The following is a 27,622-nucleotide window of genomic DNA, read 5'->3' on the forward strand; positions in this document are numbered from 1 at the left end:
CATGCGTTTTGATGCAGACTGCATGTGTTGTGAACCAGCCCTTAAAGTGGACTTTACCAATAACGTTATAAAAAATAAATATCCTTTAGCAAGGAACATACATTCCACATTTATTAATCATGCTACCAAAATGAGTGAGTGCTATAAATTGCCTCTAAAATTTCTCCCGTTTCTTCTTGCTACAAGCTGCAAATTTGCTGAAGTCCAGAGCCCCTGAGCAGCAGAAAATCATAAAGCCGAACTACACCCATTGATTTAATGGTTTCAAAAAAATTTTACATTCCTGGAATGCTGATTTTGATTTTGATTTTTTGACGTTTGATTTTGTCCCCAGCCAAACTGTCAAACCATTAAATGGCTGGTGTCATAACTGAACATATGTGCAGCGTCGTGACAGTTACAGATCAAACAGAAGCAGCTTCCTTGGCTGTAAAGGATAGGACGGTTTAATTCTGCTTTAGGCTGAATTCACACCTATGCATTTTTAGTGCTTTTTGCATTTTGCAGATTTGCACTACAGAATGCATTCCATAGGAAACCATGTTAAACGGACTGTAGTGCAAATCTTCAAAATGCAAAAAGCACTAAAAATGCATAGGTGTGAATCCAGCCTTAAGCCCATTAGCAGATCGGCCCTCATGAACAGAGCAGTGCCTAAAAATAGAGAGCAACTTAGCTTGTGCAGAGCAGGGTTAAGCCCCATACACAATATCAGTTTTTCCAATATATATAGTATTGGGACACCTGCCTTTACACTTACATGCATTTTAATGGCATCCCAGTCTTAGTCTGTAGAGTTCAAAATCGAGTTGGCCCACCCTTTGCAGCTATAACAGCTTCAATTCTTCTGAGGAGGCGGTCCACAAGGTTTAGGAGTGTCTCTATGAGAATGTTTGACCATTCTTCCGGAAGCACATTTGTCCTGGCTCGCAGTCTCCACTCTAATTAATCTCAAAAGTGTTCTATCGGGTTGAGGTCAGGACTCTGTGCAGGCCAGTCAAGTTCCTCCACTCCAAATTCTCTCACCGATGTCTTTATGGACCTTGCTTTGTGTACTGGTGCTCAGTCATGTTGCAACAGGAAGGGGCCATCCCCAAACTGTTCACACAAAGTTGGGAGCATGAAATTGTCCAAAATGTCTTGGTATGCTGACAACTTCCCTTCACTGGAACTAAGGGGCCAAGCCCAACCCCTGAAAAACAACCCCACATCATAATCCCCCTCCACCAAATGATATGGATAAGCGTACAAAGCAAAGTCCATAAAGACATGGATGAGCGAGTTTGGGGTGAAGGAACTTGACTGATGTTGGATGAGAAGGCTTGGCTTGCAGTCTCTGCTCTAATTCATCCCAAAGGTGTTCTATTGGGTTGAGGTCAGGACTCTGGGCTGCTGGATCTGTGAAAGTGATTGGAAGCTATGAAGTTCCTGCATCACTTTTACTTACAAGCCGTACCCAAGTATGTCCAAAGAGCTGAATTGGTTAAAGAACAATGTGTGTATTCTGAGTCTGGTGAATGCTCTGGCCCCCTTCAGAGCTGTTCGTACACTACTAGGCTTGCTCCTGTTTTATGCTCGAAAAAGCATCATACTCAAGTGTTAAGTTTCTTCTGCACCTACTCTGAATATGTTTAAGTCACTAGTCAATTCAACCATTGCCCTATACAAGGAAACCTATTTGCATAGGCGCTGTCTGAAGAAGCTTAACAAAGTATGGAACATCTGGCTGGAGTCTGATATTATTACTAATAAACAAAATAACTCAGATGTCACATCTTAAGTGACTCACTATCATTAAGTGATTAGTCAGATGAATTGAGTAATCATGACTAACGCACTGTAAGGCCTGTCATATTAAATGAGCTCCTCCAACGTTAATGGCACTGTTGGGATGGTACAGACGGATGGTGTCACTGGTCTGGTCATGTTACCCCGGTGCTTACATCCTTAGTGTACTTGAGCACTCATTAATCTTGGTCTTTAGCAGCAAGTTTCTTGGAATGTTTAGTGTTAGTTGTTGTGATAGACTCACCCGGGCAGAGGCTTTTGGAGGGAACTGAATGCTAGCCTCTTGAAAACTGACTATGGGCCCTGGTTTGTTAACCTTCTTTTCAGCTCTCCATGCCCTCTTATGTCTAAGTTACCCTGTGTCTATTAGGGGCACAGGGTGACCAAGTAAATGGAACAGTAATATTTATCCACAATATCTCCCAGGAAATATACAAAGATTATTCCTGGTTTATTTGATTCTGAACTATACATGTTAAAGAGGAAGTAAACACTGATGAGTTTTACTTCCTCTTTGTTTAACTGCAAAGGTAAAGCATAATGGGCTACTATGCATCGCATAGTAGCCCATTATGTGTCACTTACCTGACACAGAAGCCTGCGATGTCTCTGATGTCCCCGCTGGCTGGAAGCGTCCATCTTCACCCCTCTTCCTTCCAGGGCCACGAACTCCAGCTCTGTGACTGGCCTGAGTTGTGTGATGTCACTCCCGCACGCGCGAGCCGCCAGTCAGGGCATGACGACAGCTAGAAACGGCACAACGTGGCCCTTTCTAAAGGGCGCATGTGCAGAACAACTCATCGTATGGGGAATTGTAAATATCTCCTAAACCGTGTAGGTTTAGGAGATATTACCAGCACCTGCAGGTAAGACTTAATCTAGGCTTACCTGTAGGTGAAAGTGGTTGTAAAGGGTTTGTAACCACTTTAATTGAAAGAGCTGATCACATTGGCCTCTATACTATGTAGGAGATGGCTCCTGCTATTGTGAGTAGGTGTCCTGTGTTTATACTTAAGATCATGTGGATTGTGTCTTCTGAGCTACAAGATGGCAAGGCTGACCTGAAAGGTCAGATCTCGGAGTCAACTAGGCTGGTTAAATGATTAGTTAATTAGCTCATGTTAATTTATTTTTCTGGTTACATTTGTATTGTTAGGGTAGTATGATCAGGAGGGGGAGACCTCCTCCTCAAGTGTATACAAGACTGTATTCTTGTTCTAATAAACAGTTCTATTTCTGGTGTACTCCAAAACTGGTGTTGCCTGGTTCTTGGGGTTACTATAGACAGATCCATTGGTCTGTTCCAGGATTTAGGAGGAAGCTTCTTGGCAGAAATGCCCAATAGGGTGTCCGGAGTCCACCACAGTTGTTCCTATGTTACGTTTTTTTACTTATTTGATCTTTTGCTTGTTTTCATGAGCCGGGGTATGCCCAGACTCTCTCTTTATACCTCTGTACCTTTTTCAAAAACTGCAATAAAAAAGAATTTATATATATAAAAAAAAAAAGAACAACTTCACTAAGGGCCTGTATGGATGGGTGTGTTTGCATCAAAACTGCTCCTCTCCCCATACAAATCAATATGAATACAAAGGCTCCTTGAAGCAGGTAGAAATTAGGTCAAATGCACGTGTCATTAAAGAAAAACGCCGGGGTAGAGTTAAAATCTGTACAATAGCCATATGTTGATACTTCAGAAAAACCACAAATGTATTTTTTATTAAAACATTTTTTTTTTATAAAACTCACTTTTTTAAAAATCAATGATGTTCCCCCCTTCCCTTTGCTTGCTACTTACTAGCCCAACTGCCGTCCATTTAAATATTTCTTAATGTACACCAGCGGACCCAGCACCGCTAGGTCTCGCTCAACTTATACGAAGATACTGCATATGGTCTTTCTGGATTTAACCACTTGCTGACCGACCCCTAGCTCATTTACTGCTACAGAGGGCTACCCTGTGCAGGATTATGTATATATACACACACACGTGATCCCGTATGACTGGGTATTGGGCACGAGTGTATAGCAGCGGCTCGCTCCCATTGTGAATCTACACAGTGGGTGCTCATCAGCGGGTCCCACAGACCCAATGTCTGCCGGCACCCACTGATCATTCTCTACACATGCAGAATGCCAATCTGCCTATGTAAACAAGGCAGATTGCGGTTCTGTCATTAGGGAAGGCATGGATCCTGTGTTTCTTTTATGCAAACCATGCTTATTGGGATTTTTTTTACCAAAAATATGTAGCAGAATACATATTGGCCTCAATTGAAAAAAAAAATGTAAAAAAATTTTTTTCATTTTTTTCTCAATTGGATATGTTTTATAGAAGAAATAGCAGAAACATGTCAGTCGTTTTTTGTTTATAGTGCTAAAAATAAAAAAACGCAGAGGTGATCAAATGCCACCAAGCAAAAGCTCCGTTTGTGGGGAAAAAAAGGACATACATTTTATTCGTGTACAGTGTTGTACGCCCGCGCAATTGTCAGTTAAAGTAACGCAGTGCCGTATCGCAAAAAAATGGCCTGGTCAGGAAGGCGGGTAAATCTTCTGGAACTGAAATAATTAACTTGTTGGCCAAATACTGCGGCCATTGACCTTGTCAATTGCATTTTCACAATAAAATCGATATGAAAAACGAAATTGAAGATGAAATTTCTTGCAAAGCTTCAGCTTCAGCTTCGGTCCCAGGACTCTATTAGGAAGGATCTCATAAGTGCCAACGTCACTTACAGTTGATTGCCGCAAACTGAGACTACAAATCTCATCATGCCCTTGGATTTAGAGTCTCCGGTGGGTGGGACCATGGGTGTGTGTGCGGCAGATCATTGTTCTATTCATAGGACATCACACACACACCGCTGCACACTTTCTACTTTCACATTTTAGGGGGTGTGAATACACTATACATTATCCCCACAGTATGATGTCATGAGATTTTAATAACACAGAGACTCCCGCTCTGTAATGGAGGTCATAGGAGGAGGGAAAGACCAGGAGTCTCCCAGCCCAGCACTCTAACTATGCAGCACAGGTAGACCTATTATTAGCGGGATCGATTCGCTAACATCAAGAGCAGGGAAATACATTGACGGGTACCTACAACCACTAGTTAAACTTTTACCGGCCTACATTAAAGATACCCGCCATACTATTAATATTCTTAAGGATTGTCAATACCAGGAAGGTTGTTGGATGGTCACAGCTGATGTGACATCCCTATATACAGTAATTCCACATCATTGGGGTCTTTTGTCAGTAAAATATTTTTTGCATAAGAATTCAGGATTGGCAGACAGACAGAAGGGTTTTATTATGGAACTCCTAAAATATGCCACTACACATAATTTTTTCTGGCATGCGGGTGGCTTCTTTCTCCAGAAGAGAGGAGTAGCCATGGGGGCTAAATTTGACCCCAGTTTGGTGAACCTCTTTATGGGGAAATGGGAGGAGGACGTCATCTATTTGGATAAGAGACCAGAACTGGTCCTTTGGGCCAGGTATATAGATGACGTCCTCCTCCTGTGGAATGGTTCCTTCGAGTCCCTGAAGGGATTTATGACGGAGCTCAATAAGAACGATAGAGGAATTGAATTTAAATACGAGGCGAGTCAACACACCATTCATTTCTTAGACCTTAAGATCTGGAGTGAGGGTGATACCCTATTGAAAACCACTTTCCTTAAGGACACTGACCGTAATGCATTTATCCCACGGGACAGTTGCCACCATAAGGTGTGGTTGCAATCGGTTCCGAAGAGCCAGTTTATCAGAATGAGGCGCAACTGTTCCCATGAAGGGGATTTTGATGTGCAGGCTGGTGTTCTTGTGGAGAGATTGCTAGCAAGGGGCTACGATGAACAAAACCTGAAGGAAAAACTTAGGGAAGTATGTGAGATTGACCGTAGCCTTTTACTTAAAGAAAAAACGGAGGTTGAGAGGAATAATAATATGAACAACAATTTTCAATGTCCATTTATCACCAGATTTTCTCAACAACATTTTTCAGTTAAAAAGATTATACAAAAACATTGGCACATAATCAAAAATGACCAGGTTTTGGGCTCATTCCTTCCCGAGAAACCACAAGTGGTATTCAGGGGAGTACCATCAATTAGACATAAAATCGCACCCAATGTGTGCGACCCTCTGACATTTAAACCCATGTTCTTTCAGAACTTAATAGGGTTTTTCAAGTGTAATAAATGTAGTGTATGCTCCATCAATAATATAAAGAAAAAGAAAACAACAAAATTTAGTTCAGGAAATAGTAAACAAATTTTCCCCATCAAATCCTTTATAACTTGTTCCCTAGAGGGGGTGGTGTACCTCCTAACCTGTCCCTGTGGGCTCCACTATGTGGGCCGCACTCTGCGCCCTCTTCAAGTGAGATTAGGGGAGCATCTGGGAAATATCAGAAGGGGGTTTAAAGGACATCCAGTCTCAAAACATTATTTGGAGGTACATGATCGCAATCCCTGGGGAACTTCCCTTTTAGGAATTGATAAATTACAATTGCCCTGGAGAGGAGGCCCTAAAAAGAGGGCGATTTCAAAACTCGAAATGAGTTGGATATATAAGATTAAAAGCCTTAAACCCTTCGGACTTAACGTAGACATAGAGATTAATGCTTTTATAGATAATGCATGAGAGGTGTATAAAACGCTCAGAATGCACTGCCTAGTGAATTTTGGTCGCATAACCCCTTTTTTTGAAATTGGTTGAATCTCAATGTTTGAGTTAAAAATTTTAGCCAACGCAGGGGTGTGGGCGTAGGGACGAGCATAAATTGGCTCAACTATAGCTTTGAAGAATCTGTAAGCATAATGTTTTTTTTAATCATTATTATTCTTTTGTTTTGTTTTTATAATTGAATTTATTGTTGTATTCCTCTAACATAGTAGTTTAGGAGTCGCCCCCCCCCCCCCCCCCCCGCCCCCCGATATGTAGATTTAATTTATACTTGTGATATTAGCACAAATACGCATTTTCTTCTTTAGGGGGTTGATAGGTTTTTTCCTCTTAATTAATCAGATGAGGATGGACTATTTCCCTCCATTCAAATTTAGCTTTTAAGGGGGTTGGTTTTCGAGCTGGGGATCTGGTACTGTGTGCCATTTGAATATGTGTAGCCGCACAGTCCCCGATGTAGGTTCAGTCTACAAAAAAATGGCGTTTGAGTTGAGCTGGGACTGGGCTTTGGACCCGGATCATGTCCGGTCCCCATAGAAATGGCGGCGGGACGTGGCCAGGGTCTGGCCTAGCCCATTGGAGATTTGATTCAGCTCCATGGTCTCCGGGAAAATGGTAGCAGAACGGAAGTGAGGATTGGTTCGGCCATAATGTCGACCTTGACCTTTTCCGAACGGAACTGAGGCTTGGTTAGGCCGTGATGCTATTTAATGTGATGGATCAGCATATCACCTGTGCCCCAAGAGGATGCAAGTTTAAACATGAAACATGTCGGGCTGTTTGTGCTGATACCACCACGCTTAGAATATTCCCCAGCACGGGTGTATATTTGCTCTTAATTTAACCGTTTTTTTATGCATATTTTTTTATTTGTTATAATCGGGCCATTTTGGGTCATACCTTTGGTCTGCTGTGTATCTATTTTTTTATTTAATAAATTTGTCGATTGTTTAACGGTACGTTCACGATCGGAGTCCACTTTTGTTTTCCCCTTCCCCTCGCTCGTGGCCAGGTGGCCCGAGCGTTTTATGTTTCACTACAGGTTTGCTCACTGAAAAACCTTCGTATTTCACAACTCATTGGAGAGCTTTAGACAACTCCAGGAACTCATAGTGATCGAACGGCCACCTTGCCTTTTCTTCGTGGTGACCAAGAGGAAAAGCAGGACGATCGGCTGGTTCCGGAACTCTTCGGCCCGGGTCAGTAGCCTTCGGATGACCTGCACGTACTCACGCCCCCAGCAGCGTGTGGGAACGGAATACGCATAAGCGAACCCTGCAGAGGGCTGTCTGCCAGCGCTAACGACTCCGTTGATTGGGAGTCCACCCATTGCGGTAAGAGTCAAACTTTTTTCCAGTCTGGAAGCGATATTGGAAAAACCAGGAAGGTCTCATCAAACTTTTGAAAAGGACTGATTTCCCTGTTCATTATTCTTTAGTTAGAACCAGGATTTCTTGGTTATAAGGACTTCTTTTTTTTAATTGAATTTCTTATATGGTGTTTTTTTTATTTACTCGCTTTTTCTATATAATCTATACCGAGTTTTATTACTTTTTTCACTATAGATTTCACACATATTTAGCGCAACTTTATGTATAACTTTTATGCAGCACAGTGGGCAGATCAGACCGGGCAGTCAGAGTCCTGGGTCTGCGAGCAGCAACTTGGATCTCCGCTTGCTTTTAAATGGACAACAGTGGGGAATGTACAAAACCGTTGGCAAGGGGAAAACTGACATGTAAGCCATATCAGCCACCGGTTTTGTAAACAGGATATGAGATAGAGTATTAGATGCGAGAATCCCAGCGGTGGTTCCCACAAATAGCTGCAAAAGGCCATTGAAAGCAATGGGAGGCTTCCGGCTCCTACAACTAATTGCGCCCACTTGCAGGTAAATCGCTCGTGCAGCATTCACAAGCAAGTGATCGGCCCTGGACACAGACTGTTGTGTAAATTCACCCTAAAAGCATAGCTCCCAACTGTCCCCGATTTTGAGGGACTGTCCCTAATTTGAAACAATGTCCCTCTGTCCCTCTTTCCCTTTCATATTGGTCTGATCCTCATAGTTGTATATAAAATGCACTTTTTATCTTTCAAAAAGTGTTTCCCAGGGCTAAACCTTACTTCCAAATTCTAAATGGCTGCATTTGTAAATTTTTAAAGCCAACATAAAGGAATAGTAGTGGTAAAAAAAGCTCTTGTGGATTTAATTAACTTTTTTTTGTTTTGTTAATTCTCCTTTAAGGGGGTGTGGGAGGGGGGCGTGTCCTATGCCTACATACATTTGCTAGTAGGTGTCCCTCATTCCCATCTCAAAATTTTGTGAGGTGTGCTAAAAGTACCACTTTAAGGTGGACTGATCCTCTAAATATAAGAATGTTATTACCATAAATGAGTTCATCTCCTGTTATGACAATTTCATTCTTACACCTGCTGTTTTACATTTTTATCTTTTTTGCAGATTTTATTCAGGAGAGCGTGGAGTCATGAGCCAGAAGATGAAAAGTCGAAGTCTTAATTTTATTCTGATTTTGTATCCAGGTGTCCCTTCTCTTTAGCTCTTATTGATTTTTCCTGAGGGGAATCCTACTGTGCATGACTCTTCTAACAAACTCAGCAGAATTTGCAATATAGTAAAGAAAAATGAAATCGTTGGGCCATAAAAAGGCTGGTCAAAAGGAAAGTAATGTCTAAATGTAAACAAAGAATACATAAAATACAAAGTACAAGTACAAAGAAAGAGCGCACAAATAATTGCCTCCATTAAATTTATGCAGGCAATTTTTAGAAACATTCCCATGATATTGAAAAAGGTGGTACTAAAGATGCATGTAGTAGTTATTAGCTCTTCAAATTCACACAGCTCTCTGTGCCTCTCTAGATGTTGCCATTACCGTTTTTTTAGTAATCAAACTCCAAGCACATATGAATATTAAATATTTCTGCAGTCATTAAAATCAGTGAAGCTGGTCTGAGAAACTGCTCACCCCCTCTGCTGCAGACTCTGCCACAAAAACTGAAAGGTGGGATCCCACGTAGTCCCGGGGTCCCATGTAGTCCTCAGGGGTCTCCTTTCTCCCCTCTCGACAGTCCTATGCAGGTGCGCTTTTACAGCGGTTTTCAGCGGGGAAGGAGGGGAAGGAGGGGGGGCTTGATTGTGGCTCCATGCACACAGACACACACACAAGCTGGAGTTCCGGGAGTTTCTGCCATCTCGTTTCCTGAGGTCAAGAGTCTCCAAAGATCCAGAAAAAAGAAAACCCTTGTTTCTGGCCTTAGAATGTCTACTATCCCAAGGGGGAATTATAGAAGTGACCCCAGAAGAGCAAGGCTCAGGGTTCTACTCAAACCTCTTTACGGTTCCAAAACCAAACGGGGATGTCAGACCAATTCTAGATCTAAAAGACCTGAATCCGTTTTTAGACCTTTGTTCTTTCCACATGGAGTCACTCCGCTCAGTAGTTTCTACCCTTCAGGGGGGAGAATTCTTGGCATCAATAGACACCAAGGAAGCCTATTTACGTCCCAATATTTCCAGCTCACCAAAGATTTCAAAGGTTTGCGGTGGATCATCACCATTTCCAGTTCGTGGCCCTACCTTACGATCTTGCTACAGCACCTCGAGTGTTCACAAAAATTCTAGCCTCGCCCTTGGCAAAACTAAGGGCTCAGGGCATAACAGTGACAGCTTATCTATACGATTTTCTACTTGTAGAACAGTCTGTAGCATGCTTAGACAGCAGTGCGCTCAGCACAGTAGAGTACTTAGAGTACCTAGGCTGGGTTCTCGATCTAGAAAAGTCTTCCTTACAGCCCCTAAAAAGGCTGGAGTATTTGGGCATGGTCATAGACACAGTCCAAAGCAGAGTATTTTTACCCGGGTCAAAAGTCAAAGCCATAAAGGATTTGGTCTGGGTAGTCATGGCAATGAAAAATCCCTCCATTCGACTATGTATGAGACTATTAGGGAAAATAGTGGCCTCTTTCGAGGCTGTTCCTTATGCCCAGTTTCACTCAAGGCCTTTGCAGAGCAGATCATCTCTGCCTGGAGCAAAAGAGTACAAGCCTTGGCTCTTCCAATGTGCCCATCACCATGGGTAGGCTAGAGCCTCAATTGGTGGTTGTTAACAAAGAATCTACTAAAAGGAAAATCCTTTGTTCCAGTTACTTGGAAAGTTGTAACCACAGATGCCAGCCCAATAGGCTGGGGAGCGGTTCTGGAAGAAGCTTTCTACCCAGGGAAGATGGTCCAGAGCCGAAAGACTACTGCCCATCAACATTCTGGAGATTCGGGCAATTCATCTAGTCCTCAGGGTCTGGACTTGAAGGTTGTAAGGTTGTCCTGTTTGGACACAGTCCGAGATTGCTACGGCAGTGGCCTATGTCAATCACCAAGGGGGCACCAGGAGTCTGGATGCCCAAAAAGAGGTGAATCAAATTTTTTCATGGGCAGAGTGGCACATTCCTTGCCTGTCTGCAGTGTTCATTCAAGGGGTAGAAAATTGGCAGGCGGATTTCCTAAGTCCCCAGCAGCTGTGCCCAGGAGAATGGGTCTCTAGACCCCAACATCCTTCAGGCCATATGTCAAAAATGCGGTACCCCGGATGTAGACCTGTTGGCTTCCAGGTTCAACAAGAAACTGGACAACTTTGTGTCAAGAACAAAGGATTCGCTAGGACAAGGGTCAGATGCCTTAACGATTCCATGGAATCAGTACTCTCTGATCTATACGTTGCCTCCAGTTCTGCTTCTCCCACGATTCCTTTCGGAGAGTCAAAAGGGAAGGAAAGCTGGTAATTCTGGTGGCTCCGGCTTGGCCCAGGCAACCTTGGTATGCGGAGATCATAAAGATGGCAGAAGGAAGACCTTGGGTTCTTCCGCTGCGCCCAGATCTACTCTCACAGGGTCCAATATTCCATCCTACCTTATGAAGTCTGAATTTGATGGTTGAGACCCACATTTTGAAGGGTTGTGGCCTCTCAGGGCCAGTCCTGGCCACTCTAGTCAATGCTAGGAAGCAAGCTTCCAGGCTCATCTACTACAGAATCTGGGAAGCATATGTTTTCTGGTGTGAATCCAGGGGGTGGCATAATAGAAAGTATCCCGTTAGCAGGATTCTTGCCTTTCTTCAATTAGGCATCGAAATGAAGCTGGCCTTGCATACTATCAAGGGTCAGATCTCGGCCTTGCCAGTATTGTTTCAAAAAACGCTTGCCTCTCATTCCCTCGTCCGGGCCTTTGCTCAGGGGGCACTATGCTTGAATCCGCAGGTTAGACCTCTTTTGTGCCCATGGGATTTGAATTTGAATCTGTTTTACAAGAACAACCTTTTGAACCATTGAACCATGCTTCTTTAGATATTTTGACAAAGTTGGTTTTTCTGGTAGCCATATCCTCAGCTAGAAGGGTATCGGCGTTAACAGCTCTTTCTTGTAAAGACCCATATTTGATTATTCACAGACAGGGTGGTATTGCATGCTCACCTGACTTTTCTGCCTAAAGTGGTTTCAGGATTCCATCTGAATCAAGATGTGGTCCTACCTTCCTTTTTTCCAGATCCGCAGTCCGTGGAGAAGTTGTTACATTCTTTAGATGTTGTAAGAGCAGTCAGAATCTATCTGCAGGCAATGGGTCAGATACGAAAGACTGATCTATTCATTGATATATACAGTCTATTTATTCTGCCAGAAGGCCCCAAAAAGGGCCAGGTAGCGTTAAAATCCACTATCTCTAGATGGATTCAACAGGTTATTGTTCAGGCTTATGGTGTAAGGAAGAAGATTCCTCCTTTTCAAGTTAAAGTGCACTCAACTAGAGCAGTTAGTGCTTCATGGGCAGTGCATCACCAAGCCTCCATGGCTCAGATCTGCAAGGCTGCAACTTGGTCTTCAGTCCATACATTCACTAGAATGGTGGAAGTAAGAGGGCATGAGGATGCTGCTTTCGGGCACAGTGTGCTGCAGGCAGCAGTATAGTTCCTCTGGTCTGCTGGCGGTCTATATTTTCTGATCTGTCTCCCTCCCCTCAATTTGTGCATTGCTATGGGACATCCCACTAAGTAATTATCAAAATCTCTCTATCTTTTTAAATACAGCTTACCTGTACAATCCTTTTGCTGGAAATACATCACGGGACACAGAGCTTCCTCCCCTCGTTGGGATACTTATTGCTTTGCAACAAAACTGATGATTCAAAAACCACATCAAAGACGCAACACGGGTGATTGATGTGTTCTTGCTGCTTTTTCAATGCATTTCAACAGGGAGGTGCGTTTTTAGTGCAGCTTTTTTAACTGACCAAAAATACAGCAAGATTTTTTCTAACACCACAATGGAAGCCTAAGGCCCCAGTGTGAAGACATACATAGAACTTAAGGGGATGCATAATTCTTGAGCTTTTCTTGTGCTAAAATGGGCGACGATAAATTCCTATTAATTTAAATTCATGATATTAATTAAAAAGTCGAATATAATAAAATTATATAGATTTATGTAATTTTTGGTTTCCATCAAATGCATCCTGCATTTTCAAATTTGGTACCAAATTTTCTGCTCAGTACACCTCTATTCTAGACACGTTTGGGGCCAATTCTGAACTCCAGGCAGATATATAAAAGACACAAATGAATGCAGTTCTGCAATCATTAATAAACTATTAAAATAATATTTTTATACTTGCTGTAAAATCTTAAAGTCTATAGGGTCAATTTATTAAAATTGGAGAGTGCAAAATCTCAGCTTATTCAATTAACCACTTGCTGACCATGTGCTATAATACGTGTAGTATAGTTCTGAGATGCCATCAACTGACGGTGTCCCGTGAAAACACATGCCGCATTCCCGCAGGAGGCGCGCTCAGTGATTGCAGTGTCCAAAGGACACTGCTGATCACATATTAAAGTAAAGAGCCAATCAGCAGCTTTTTAAATGTAATCAAACTGTGTCCAATCACAGCGGATGATGTATGTCAACAGATGCCGGATATTGGCACTCTTTTCCTCAGCTAACAGCCTGAGGAGAGGGGAAGAGAGTGGATAACTGGCTTCTCTAAAAGGGATATCTACACTACTAATCAGGACACCGATTTATCAGTGTTCTGATTATCAGTGCAGTTCCAACAGTGCCCACCAGTGCTGCCAATCAGTGTCGCCTCATCAGTGCCAATCAATGCAGAGTGCAGCTTCAACAGTGCACATCAGTGAAGAAGAAAAAAAATACCTGTTTGCAATATTTATAACAAACTATGAAAAAAATATATATTTTAAACCTTTCAGTTTTTGTTTGTTTAGCAAAAAAAAACCCAGTGGTGATTAAATACCACCAAAAAGAAAGTTCTATATGTGTGAAAAAAATCTGATATAAATATTGTTTGGGTACAACGTTGCATGACCATGCAATTGCCATTCAAAGCGTGACAGCACTGAAAGCTAAAAAATAGGCCTTGGCAGGAAGTGGGAAAAAGTGCCCAGTAGGCAAGTGGTTAAAGAGGAAGTAAACTCTGATGAGTTTACTTCCTCTTTCATTCCCTGCAAAGGTAAAGCATAATGGACTACTATGCATCGCATAGTAGTCCAATCTGTGTCACTTACCTGACACAGGAGCCAGCGATGTCACCGCTGTCCCCTGTAGTCCGCCGCTTCCATCTTCTCGGTGGGTCCCGCTGTCATTCGGCGAAGCCGCGATGACGTCACTCCCGCGCATGCGCACGGGAGCCAACACTCGCGGCATATCACCGCCGTTGACCTGCGCGCCGCTGTCTACGGCGCATGCACCCTAGACAGCGGCGCCTGTCTTTCAGCAAATATCTCCTAAACCGTGTAGGTTTAGGAGATATTTCTTGGACCTACAGGTAAGCCTTAATCTAGGGTTTCCTGTAGGTCAAAGTGTGTTGAAAGGGTTTACAACCACTTTAAGCTTTGACAAAAAAAAAAAAAAAAAAAACGGAGCTGCACTAGATTTTGCACTCTCAAGCTTTGGTAAATGGAAATTAGATGTTGCTCAGGTAGAGGTCAAGTCCAGCTAGACCGCTGTGAGTGCAGGCAGGGACAGGGAACTCGTTCTAGCTCCAAGCTACAGCAATGTCAAAGGCAAAGATCCATAAGCTGCAAATCATGAAGTAGACGAATGTGCATGAAGTAAGATGCATGGCAGCCTCAGTCCAGAATCCAGCCAGGCCACGCTTCCAATGCATTTCACTCCATCCCTTGGAGCTTAACCATGATTAATCACCTTTGGGTTATATTGCCACTTACAGGAGGGTTGGACACTGGTGAATAAATAAAAAAATAAAAACACTACAACTGTAAGCCAATTCAAGATATAACCTCTACTACTACCAGCATGCCAAAGTTGTGTAGCAAAGCAATACAGACCGCATTATCATATACTGTACACAGAGGAGTGGAGCCTGTGTCCCCCAGTGGACTTCAAGAAAAGGATTTAATAGTGAATACAAAAACCTAGTTTTCTTCCCTGTCCACTGAGGGACACAAAGTCTTAAACCTCTGAAAGCAGTCCAACTGAAGGGTAACACAGTAAACAATCTCTAACATGCCCAACATAAGCAAAAAACCAAGGACTGCCTAAAGCTCAAAACCATTTGAAGGAAACCAGATACCCGAAACTGGCATCAGATGAGACCAAAACGTCCACCTGAAAAAACACATGAACACAAAGAACAGGTGGAGCTCACAGACCCAGCAGAGTGACTATTAAAGTGGTTGTTAGCCCACTTTCACAAGTTCACATAATCTGCCCTGTCTCTTAATGCAGGGCCCCCATTTCTGTGTTTTATTTTAAAAAAATGCCTCCTTTACCGTATTTCACTGCGACTCCTGGCACTCATGTCACCGGCCAGCTCTCCTCTGCCCATCTGACAGATGCAGTGGGTGGGGCCAAGATTCCCCTCCAAGATTCTCTCTTCTTGGGGTCAAGTGATTGCCGGGAGTAGCCGTGAAAAATACAGTAAAGAAGGCATTTTTTAAATAAAACACAGAGACAGGGGGGCACGGCATTAAGAGACAGAGCAGATAGTATACCGATGCATTTGTTATTCAGCAGCAGGAGGTGGGAGGACAGGCACTGTCATTAGCTGACAGGCAGGGAGGGGAGGACAATACAGGAGCAGAGAGGGGAACAGAAAGCAGGCTGCAGATGACAGAAGCGTGTAAACGGACCACCGTGTCAGGGCTCTGCAGCCATGATAAACTGTGGACAGATTACATAGGGGAGGGCAGAAACTGGCAGGATCAGCCAAGGTTTTTAGGTATTACAGGGGGCCAGATTACACAACACAAGCACTGTGCTGAATGACATGCTTTAAAGGAGTAGGATCCATCATTTTTTGGGGGTTAACAAAAGCTTAAAGGGTTACCCCAGTATTTTATATCCATAATATGTGCCTGCTGTACCATGTACCTGTATGAAAAAGTATCCTGTTTGCTTTGTATTGCTTCTTTTGTGTGAAATCCCCGGCATTCTTGCTAGTCCCTCTGCTTTCCTATTAAATACTGACCACACTAAGCAGGAGAACACAGAGTGGCCAGTTCTCTAGCTGTGCTGGAAATTCAGCCTGCTCTCCTCCAATGGTCAGACTTGTCCTGACATGCTTTCCCTGCATAGTCTTTCATGGGGAATGGGGAAGCTCAGTGTGCTGCTGCTACTTCTCTCCCAGCTCTTATGCAGCTGATAATCAAGAGAATGCGACCACTTATAAAAAATATAAAAAAAGGAGAGGGGGGAATTGTGTATATTATATATATATATATATATAAATATATATAAATATATATATATATATATTTTTTTTTTTTTTTTTTTTATATATCTATACACAAAACGTTTAGCCTTTACAATTTTAAATTGAATGGGCTGTTTTACAAGGTGATTTTTTACAATAACTTTAAGCAATGGTCTGTCTGGGCACCTAGAGATGCTAAAGTAAGAAGCCATAACGTCCTTCCAGGGCTTTTATAAAAGAAGCAGTTGCTGAGATAGACTCTCACTCTCTTCATTTTGATGTAATTTTGAGTCCTGGTCCTCAACCCCACCTAGTCCCTCTGTAAAACCAAAAAAAAGTCTGTGTGGTGACCACACCAGATAGCTGCAAATCAGAGAGGAAAACTCCAGCAGCAGTGCAGAAGAAACTTGATTTAGAAAAAAAACTAAAAATAAAAAAATCACAGGTTAGTCTTTAACAGAGCAAACCGCATCCTCTAGAGCAGTGATGGTGAACCTTGGCACCCCAGATGTTTTAGAACTATATTTCCCATGATGCTCATGCACTTTGCAGTGTAGTGGAGCATCATGGGAAATGTAGTTCCAAAACATCTGGGGTGCCAAGGTTCACCATCACTGCTCTAGGGCATTAGGCATGCTGGTAATTGGAGGTGCTGTACCCTGGGGCTGGCCTCCATTTTTTGCTTGCTGGTGCCCTTCTCTAAGCAGAAGTAGAATTCAAAGACTTAAAAAAAAAAAGGGGTGCTCAACCTGTGGCCCTTGACCGCAAACAAGGGAAGCACACTTCTATTTTATCGTGCGGATTTGGTGCACTTTCTGAAAGTGCACCAAAACTTCTGAATGTGGGGTACTGTATGTGATGGGAGTCACTTTGGGCGGGGGGCCCGTGGAACCCAGAATCCCTTGGGGAGGTTGGGGAACCCTTGTTTCAGCTCCCCATGCATCTCTTATGTCTAAGTCACCCTGTGTCTCTAATAGGGGCACAGGGTGACAAAGAAATCCAGTCTTACTTGTACTAATCGGACTCACTGTATAATCACACTGGAATGTTGTGTGTGTTGTGTGTGTATATATAATTTTGTTGTGTACTCTTTGCTGGGCAATTAGGGGTGTGACCGTATTCCATTGTGCTATTGTGTCTATCTGCCTTGTATATTATGGGATGTGTAAAGCCTCATACACACGGGTACAATTGTTGGACAATGGACAACCGAGCATCTGATTTTGGCAAAAGGGTGTGTGTCAGGATCTTGTCTTGCATACCAACGTAACACAAATTGTCGTGCCACAAACGTACCACGAGGAATTTCAGCTCTTGAGCGCCACCCTTTGGGCCCCTTCTGCTAATTTCGTGTTTGGTGATCATTGATTCTGAGCATGCGTGTTTGTACTTTCGATTTTTGTGTGCCGAATTTGTGTACGGACCATCCAAAAATCTGACGTGGAACTGTCATTTGACAAACATTTATTAGCTTGTCATCCAACATTTGTTGGCGGAAAATTGGAAAACAATTGTTGAAAGGAGTGTACTAACGGTAAGAACTTGGAACAACAGGCTGTTAAGCGACAATACCCTTCTGATTTTCGTACCGTGTGTACAAGGCTTTAGTGTGTTTGCTGTGAGGGGGGGTTCCTCCAACAGCTCTCACTGCTGATTGGACAGTCTACCATCCCGGAATGCAAAGGGGGGGGGGGATTGTTCAGAGTATTACCTGTCTACCTGTGTTTCAATAAACAGTTCATGTTGTGCAACCAAACGAATATTGCCTAGTTTGTGGTTGTCAGCAGTTGGAATATCTGATATCTATATTCAGACTGGGAGAAAGTAGGGATGCACAGAAATTTCGGCCGCTGAAACATATCGGACGAAAATGGCCTTTTCGGCAATTTGCCTAAAGAAAATTCTTGCCGATAATAGTGCAGAAAATGGGGGCAGGGCCCCCCCTTGTGCCGCCCATTACGGGGTATCGTTTTGGAGTGCTGCCTGTGCAGAGCGGCTTTCCCTCCCAGCTCCGCCTCCTGACATCTCGCTCTGAGTTTCTCCTGCACAGTATGTTAAGTGCGGCCAGTATACAGATTGATCGGAGGCACAGGCTGTGGAGCTTGCTCCCCTCCTCCCATCACTCAATACTGTGTGATAAACGTCCCTGCATGTGGGAGGATTCTGACATCTCACCCCATCCCTGTCCCTGTGCCGTGCCATGTGATCCTCTCCTGTCCGAGTACCACTGCCCAGTGCCTCTGTATGACCGGAATGTGCTTTGTAGAAGGTAAATAAAGTATGGTAATATTCCCGGCATCACTGCACACTGATGACGCCTCACACCCGGCACTTTTCTTCTCTCTCAGCTCTCACTACACTCGCAGCCCCCCTCCCCCCCCCCCCTTCATCCTCAGCATTTCCCACAATCTTTTCCTCTCACAGTCTTTATTAACCCTCTGTATGCTCTAGTCTGCAACTGTCTCAGACTCAGAATCCTGCCAGCTTTCCATTCATTCCTCATTGCTCCTTTAAAACTTTTTTTTTCTTTACGTTACTGCAGGGACATAACTACAGTGGTCAACATTGTGATCCAGCCTGAGAGGAGAGGCGGCATACAGAGGAACCAATGCCTTCCATGTTTTTCCTGCAGAAGGGAGAGAAGGAAAAATAGGCATTCAGCGGCTGCAGGAAGAACATGGAGGGCATTGGTTTCTCTGTATGCCGCCCCTCTCCAGCTTTTTTCTGCTGCCCGTGGGCCCCTCAGGTCTCTCCTGGCCCTTCTGTGATCTTGCCCAGCAACTTCTCTGCCCCCCTACTGTTCTCTACCCCCCCCCCCGTGCTCTTTTCCAGTCCCCCCTGTGCTCTTTTCCAGCCCCCCCACCCCCCGCTCTATTCTTCTCTGATCCCCCTGTGCTCTACTCTTCTCTGATCCCCCCTGTGCTCTACTCTTCTCTGATCCCCCCTGTGCTCTACTCTTCTCTGATCCCCCCTGTGCTCTACTCTTCTTTGATCCCCCCTGTGCTCTACTCTTCTCTGATTCTCTGATGCCCCCTGTGCTCTACTCTTCTCTGATACCCCCTGTGCTCTTCTCTTCTCTGATCCCCCTGTACTCTTCTCTGGTCCCTGTGCTGTTCTTTACCCTGCCATTCTCCTGTCACCCTGTACTGTCTCCTGCCCACCCCAACAGCTTTGCCAGGTTCCCCCTCTCCCATCTCCCACGTCTGCTGTGGAGAATATATTTCAGGATGGAGAGCAGGGAAGGCTTCCCTGCCTGCAATGACAGAGTAAGTTATCTGTACAAATCACTTACTCTGTCCATTCCTAATTGTAGCATAATAAACTGTGTTTACAGACAACACACAGTTTACTATGCTACCACACCCACTTTTTGCCGCAGTGCACTACGTTTATCACAGGTCAATCTCCCCCCTAAATGTCCCTCATTCTCACCTTCAAAAGTTGGGAGGTGTGCACTGGTAGGCTGCTGGGCACTGGTGAGGCCCAGGCAGGCTGCTGGGCACTGGCAGGCTGCATATGATGGGCACTGGTGAGGCTGCATTGATCTCCTTGATCAGTCTCTGACCATCTCCTATACCACGTCCCCAGTCTCTGACCATCTCCTGTACCACGTCCCCAGTCTCTGATCATCTCCTGTACCACGTCCCCAGTCTCTGATCATCTCCTGTACCACGTCCCCAGTCTCTGATCATCTCCTGTACCACGTCCCCAGTCTCTGACCATCTCCTCTACCACGTCCCCAGTCTCTGACCATCTCCTCTACCACGTCCCCAGTCTGACCATCTCCTGTATAAAAATATTTTTTTAAAACAGTAATTTTTGGTATCGGTTTTCGGCCTAGTGTATTTTTCATTTTCGGTACCGGCACCAAAAAAAACATTCGGTGCACCCCTAGGAGAAAGCGGTACATGATGAAAGCACTGTTGTAATGTTGGGTCATGTTTACATCATTCTGCAGGGTCTCTGACCCAGGCTGTACACCACTGTATTTTAACAGATTTGACTGTACTCTTTTATCTGTATAGCAGTCGCTTTCTTTAAAATGAAAAAAAAAAATATGAATGTAGGGGTTTTGGTGCACTTTCAGAAAGTGCACCACATCCGCAAGATATAATAGAAGTCTATGGCAAAGCACAGCTAACTAATAGAAAAGCTACAGGTGCACTGCTATGCACCCACGGTGGCGGTAAACCACAGAGCATCAGTGTGAAAGCAGTCTAATAGAGGACTCAAAATAGTAAGGGCTCATTTACATTTGGTTTGGGGGGGGGGGGGTGGTAAACTTCATAGTTGAGCAGCATTTGAGGTCGCAATGGTGACCCCGCCCCATGCTCCTGGGGTTCGGTGAGGCCACTCTGTGACATTCTGCTTTACGCTTCAGAGGGGTGGCATTATACAGGAACCGATCCTCTCCATGTTCCTCCTGCAACCACTGAAAGCAGGCTTCTCCCCCTCGCCGTAATTCAGTGACCGCAGGAAGAAATTCTGAACCATTTCATTACTGGTCACGACCGATTACCAAATTAGAGCCTTCCTAGTTCACAAACAGTTCCTGAAGCTGAGTAACTGTATGCCCATATAGAGAGATATGGGCAGAGAGCTCTCAGTAGTGCCAGCAGGAGCCTGAAATTGCACCCATGATCCACTGATCACGGGTGCAACACTGTATGCCTGAATGTAAAAAAATAATTATAAAATGCACTTTTTTTGCAAAAACGTGAATGTATTAAATTTTTTCAAAGATTAACTTATTCTTTGACCACTTCAATAAAGGGCACTTTTGCATTTTGAATGACAATTGCATGGTAATGAACACTGAAATTTTTATCATTTTTTTTCGGCAAATAGAATTTTCTTTTGGTGGAATTTGATCACCAAAAAAAAATAAAATTTTGAAAGAAAATAAAAATACATTCTTTATGTGTTTGTTATAACAATTTTCTCCTTCACTGACGAGCACTGATGAGGCAGGACTGATGGGCACTGATAATGAGGCACTAATATGCAGCACTGATGGGCTACACTATTGGGCACTGATGGGCACCGATAGGCAGCCCTGACAGGCATTACTGATGGGCACTGATTGGCATCCTTGGTGTCCACTAAATTGCATCCCTGGTGGGCTCCAGAGGGCATTCTTGATGGATCTGCACTGATAATCAATGCACTTAATATCAGCACAGACCCAACCTGTCATGAGAGCTACTGATTGGCTCTCCTCTACTCGTGCCTTGTCCGCACGAATAGAGGAAAAGTCGAAAAACAGCACTTCCTGGTTACGATGTGACCAGCTGATGACACACTGCACCACTACCGATCTCTGCGCTGCACGCCCTCGCTAGTGGCTTATTCTGCTGGACCTCATATAACGCCCAGTCAGGAAAATAGAGCCACTCTGCGGCCGCCATTCTACATACGGCACGCAGGAAGTGGTTAAAGCAGGTGTCTCTAGACTGTCTAAACAAAGGGCCAATTTGCTGTTCTTCTGGCTTTATGGGGGCCTGACTGTGGCCAGTGGGTGTAGAAACATCCTCTGCGTCAGTAAATTATGTCCCATCATTGATTTTAGAGGGAGGAAAAGTGCCCCATTATTAGTGTCAGTTGGAGGGATAGTGCCCCATTGGTGGTGTCAATGGTGCCTCATCACTGGTGTCAGTTGGAGGAATAAAGCCCAATTTATGGTGTCAGTGGGAAGAATGGTGCCCAATCATTGGTGTCAGTTGGAGGTGTAATGGATGTGATCATGAGTGTTATAAGTGAAATGCCTATTTCTCGTACTCTTATAGATATAAGTGCTTATCTTTCATTATCAGCTATCAACCTTAATCATACTCATTTAATCATAATTAAGATGTCTGCCAGCTTCTCCCTTCATGTGAAACGAAACTGCAAGGGTTAAAAAAGAGCAACGTCAAAAAGAAGATTGTGCCTGTTTTCGGAACCGTGAGACTACACCCAAGAGGAAGGGGGCTGAAAACAAGACCCTATTTTAGCTACGATAGTTTGCTTTTCCCTTTTTTAGACATAACCCAGCTAAAAAGCTTATCCTTCGTCACAATAATGAATATATATAATTTGTGGTTTGTACACGCTGTCTTATCTAATTTTTGATTTGATAGTAAGATATCCGGCTTATTGTATATCAGCCGGAGTTCAGGAAATAAAAAGGAGAAGTATCTGAATACTGAACTACGTGTGCGTCAGTGTTTGACTTCAAGTGTGCACACTTTTATATTGAGGATTAATTTGGCCAGGGGGACAGAAACAAAAGGTACCGAGCTGTTCTAGTTCGGATCCAAAACAGAGGAAAGGGTCAGAAAAATGCAGGCATCCGGCCCCGGGCCACAGTTTGGAGAGCACAGTTTTAAAGTAATACTACTACTTGCCAGTCCCTTGGGTAATCAATCCAATCTTTGCTCTACTGGGGAGCTTTTAGTGCTTCAGCTTCAGCACCCAACAATTCCTGGTGTGTTGGATGACTGCATCCCCTGTTGCTCTCTATTACTGCACCTGTCAGCCTGCATCATTAGTGTGTCCCTGGAGTTGTAAGGACAGTCTACTGACAGAGCAGCCGGTGGTGGTGGCTGGATTTAGTGTCAGGTGCTAAAGATTACAGTGGTGTTTCTAGATTTGCTAGAAGACAGTGAAGTCATTGCTCACCTCTGTATTATTGATCTTTTACCGGGGATTTCATTTATTTATTTTTGGCAACAAAGTCGCCAAAAAGAAAGTTGCAATAGCTAAAGACATACAGGCATATCATTCTAACTAAGAAATGCACATAAAACTACTCTCACATTAAAAAGGCTTTAGTGTGTAATGATGAGCAAAGTGAAAGCTAAATGCAATTCCAGAAACCACATTACATTGCTGTAGGAGAAAAAAGAAAAAAAGAAAAACGAATCGTACAAATTAAAGAATTTGAAACAAACTTTAATGGTGGCTTTTATGTATGAAATGTTTATTCCCCATCTGGTTCACAATCATGCCTTCTTTAGATGTATTTTAATTACATTTTTTTTTGTACTTTGCTAAACTTTATATCTAAATGGAAACTCTCAAGTGCTCAGTGTTTCAGTTGTTTGATAACATAATGCACTGTACAGCTTCCACACTAGCCTAATGCCTTATGGGACAGCGTGGCTAAAGATCAAAAGTCAAAGAAATTCAACTGTGTGCTGTTTAGTTATGACCATAGTGACACTTAAAGCGCAGTTCCACCCAAAAATTGAACTTCCACTTTAAGGGAGGTGACCCCCTGACATGCCACATCTGGCAAGTCAATTTTTTTGGGGGGAGTGGATGCCTTCTTTTTAGAGGGTTCCAGCTCCCACTTCCTCCCGGTGCACCACGGCACCGGAAGGGAGATTACCTCTCCCCCCTTCCTCTCGGCAATCATCTGTGACACGTCACAGGTCCCAGATGATTGCCTGGCCATTCACCGTGCACCGCTCGGCTCACGCTTGCCCAGTGCCTGCCCTGCCATGAAGTCACAGCCAAGTGCCCACAGTGACTATGCCGGCGCCGCAAAGAGGAGGGGGAGACTAGCGGGTCTTCGTTCTCCCACATCGCTGGACCCTGGGACAGGTAAGTGTTCGATTATTAAAAGTCAGCAGCTGCAGTATTTGTAGCTGCTGACTTAATTTTTTTTTTAAGCGGAACTCCACTTTAAGTTATAAGAAACCATCCCTGGCTCATGGATGTCATTAAAAAAGTTGTTTTAAACCTTTCCTTACACCCAGTGAAGTGACTGGCCTCAGATGATAAAACAAATCCTTCTACATAAGTTGTACCCGTTTATCTGAAATCAGCCCTCCTCTACAGTCACCCACAGTGCAGAATTTGTAAAAATTGTCTGAGCTTTCAGAAAGCAGGGGGTGAGGAGCTGAAGTTAGACACTGAAGAGCTTAGAGAGCTGATTAGAGGGAAGGTAAAGGACCCCCCCCCCCCCTTTACACAGCAGACAGGAACAGAGCTGAGGCCATCAACCATAGGCTGTGCATGATGTGTGCTTCTGCCACTGTCTCAGGGCCTGGGCCACTTGCAATCATTAAGGGAAAAATACATTTACGGTGGCTGTCTGCCAGCTGAAGCTTAGTAGAAGTTGGGTGATGCAGCAGGACAATGACACTAAGCATCAAAATAAATCCATCACAGACTGGCTTCAGAAGAAAATGCACCTTTTGGAGGGGCCTAATAAGAGACCCCATAGAGATGCTGTGGAATGACTGCAAGAGAGCCCTTCACACCAGACATCCTACAAATGTATCTGAGCCAAAGCAGTTTTGCAAAGAGGAATTGTCAAAAATTCCTCCTGAACATTGTGCAGATCTAATCCAGAGCTACTAAAAGCACTCGCTTGAAGTCATTTCTGCCAAAGGAGATTCGAACAGCTATTAACTCCAATCGTTAACTTATTTCTTCCTCCAACTCTGTATGTTTACTGGGTGCGTGGAACAAAGATACAAGACTTAGATGAATACCAGATCACATTTAATGACAAATTACGCACAACACCAGCTAGGCACAGTTACCTTTTCATTGCCCCTGATGTTAACCCCTTCCCAGCCAGTGGGAAGGGCAATGATCACTGTATTAGTATCAATGGTCCCCAAAAAAGCGTCAAGTGTAAATTTGTCTCCGATTGTCTGCTGCAGTATCGCAGTCACCCTACAAGTCGTTGATCGCTGCCTTTACTACCGTAGTAGAAAAAAAAAAAAATAATTCCCGAAATATATCCCATAGTTTTGCGCAAACCAATATACGCTTATTTGAAATTTTTTTACCAAAAATATGTAGCAGAATAGATATTAGCCTAAATTGATAAAAGAAATTTGATTTTTTTAAGTTTTTAATTGGACAGTTTTAATAGCAGAAACGAAAGTAAAACATTGTTTTTTTTCTTTCAAAATTGTGGGTCTTTATTTTTTATTTTTTTTTTATAGCGCAATAATAAAAAATTTAAAAAAACGCAGGAGGTGATCAAATACCACCAAAAGAAGTCTCTATTTGAGGGACAAAAATGGACAATGTTATTTGGGTACAGGGTCGCACAGTCACGTCATTGTCAGTTAAAGTAATACAGTGCTGTATCGCAAAAAAAATGGACTGGTCATGACGTGGGGCAGGGGGTGTAAATCTACCAGAGCTGAAATGGTTAACAAGAGGAGTACCAAGTTAATGCCTTTTTTCTATAGTGGATAAGGCTGGAGTTTAGCTGTAATTTTTTTTTAAACAAATCAAATATGCATCTTATTGATATGCGTAGATATTTATCTGGAGTTTACCACTATGGTAAAGCGCAGTTTATATTCTTTCCAGATCATTAGAAGCAGATCACTGACTTTACAGGTTGCCTGAAGATGCTCTTCAACATAAACCCATAGGCTTCCAATTCCGAGAAGATATCACAAACTCTATTTGCAGGTTAATATTATGCAGTGCCCAGTGGTTTAATTAATTTTCACTAATTGACTGTGCGCTCAGTGAAATGTCACCTTACCTGCGATTTTCCCAGCAGTCTGTACGCCTGCTGCACCTTTGTGTAATGAGCAACATCAAAGTTCTTGCAGATCTTAGACAACGCAACATCCAATTGTTCCTATAAAGAGAAAGAGCAATATATAATCAAAATACTAATTTGTGGTAACTTTTTAAAAATCAATTTTTTTTTTGTTTTATGTCAATTACACAGAACATACTACAGCGTTGCCCACGCAGGGGCAGGGCCACACACACACAAAAAAAGAGAGGCCCAGTGCGAGAAGAGAACAAACACACATCTACACCAGCCATTCTCAACTTTTTAAACGCAGAGGAACCCTTGAAATTACTTTCCGGTCTCAAGGAACCCCTGCTAAAAATTACTATATCTATATCTCATGATACATTAGTGTGATGGACACTGGAAGGAATGCTCCTTACACTTGTGGTCATTGGGAAGAATTAACCCCTTACAGGTAGCTAAAAAGATCAATGGGAGCCTATGTGAAAGGCAGAAATTGCTCCTTACTCAAGTAACCTCTGGAGCAGGGTTTCTCAACTAGGGTTCCGTGGAACCCTTGGGTTCCTCTAGAGGTTGCTAGGGGTTCCCTGAGCAACGGTCAATTTCTGCCTCTCAGGTAAGTTCTCAAGGACAACAGGGATCTTTTTGGTTATCTGTAAGGGGGTAATTCTTCCCAATAACCACAAGGGTAAGAAGCATTCTTCTCATTGACCATCACACTAATGTATGACAAGTTGTAGATCTTAAATTTTTAGCAGGGGTTCCCCAAGACCGGAAAATTATTTCCAGGGTTCCTGTGTTGACAAGGTTGAGAAAGGCTGCTCTGGAGGAACCCTAGGGTTCCATGGAACTGTGGTTGAGAAACCCTGATCTACATAATAGACCCCCAGAGAGAAAAAGGGGTTTGGTACAGGAATCTCTAGGCTCAAACAACAAAGGGTTAAGGCACAGGTAACAGATCATTGCAAGCCTGGCCAGCATATTCCAGAACTACCACATTTTTTAACGTATATCATCGGACACTATAGCAGCCATGGAAGCATCATCTAATCAACAAGGGCAGACTTTCTGAAACATACAGGGGATACCTTCTATTAGTATAAGTGGCTTGGTATAGAGGGAAATTAGAATTAAACACATTGTAGAGGGTCAGCCTGGGGCAGGGTTAAGAGGGGGTTAATTGAAGAAGGCAGCAGGTACTTCCCCTTCAGGCCTGCTTATTATCAGGTGTGCTGAAAGTGTCAGTGGGGAGTTGTTGAGTAGGAGAGAGAGACACAGCAGCATGCTGCATGGAGACGTCCATTGCTGGAAGGTGTACCTGCTGGGTGAGCTTAAACCACAAAAAAAAAAAAAAAAACTTTAGCTGTGTTTGGAGCTATGAACTGTTACCTCTAAGCCTGTGGGCTGACGAACTGTGAGCTGTACCTGTGTGCACATCCGTGTGATAAGACAAGTCTGTCTGATCTTATGTTTTGTTTTGCTGCTTTGCTGAATAAAAGCCAATTTTATTTTACTGGACTGCCTCTGAGCCAACTCTTCACCCCTCTGATCCCCCACAATTGGTGGAGCGTGCATTGGGCAATTTGAGGGGTCCAGTCTAGAGGTCGACCGATATGGGTTTTTCTCTGGCCGATGCCGATATTTAGAAATCATGGCGGCCAATAGCCAATATATGATGCAGATTTTTTTGGGCCGATATGTTAGGCCGATTTTTTTTTTTTTTTTTTTTTTTTTTTAATCCCCCTTGATCTCATAAAATCTATCACACCTTTCCCACTGGGACATTTTTCAGGCACTTTTGGGCTAAAAATAGCGCCTGTAAAGTGCCTGCAAAACGGCTCCCCTGCAGTCTGTGTGAAAGACAGAGTGCTTTCACACTAAGTGCCCGTTCAC

General features: G+C 43.4%; 1 protein-coding gene across 1 annotated transcript in view; it reads right to left on the reverse strand.

Moving 5' to 3' along the window:
• The window catches only part of VPS50 (VPS50 subunit of EARP/GARPII complex), a 367,497-nt gene that overhangs the window by 164,026 nt on the left and 175,849 nt on the right, over positions 1–27,622 (reverse strand). Inside the window, exon 11 of the mRNA XM_077490790.1 lies at positions 25,727–25,825. Within this exon, the coding sequence (XP_077346916.1) occupies positions 25,727–25,825 (99 nt within the window). The remainder of the gene's footprint in view (positions 1–25,726; positions 25,826–27,622) is intronic.

Source organism: Lithobates pipiens, unplaced genomic scaffold, assembly GCF_037356315.1.
Source record: "Lithobates pipiens isolate NorthernLeopardFrog02 unplaced genomic scaffold, aLitPip1_a1.2 Scaffold_19, whole genome shotgun sequence".
Classification (NCBI taxonomy): domain Eukaryota; kingdom Metazoa; phylum Chordata; class Amphibia; order Anura; family Ranidae; genus Lithobates; species Lithobates pipiens.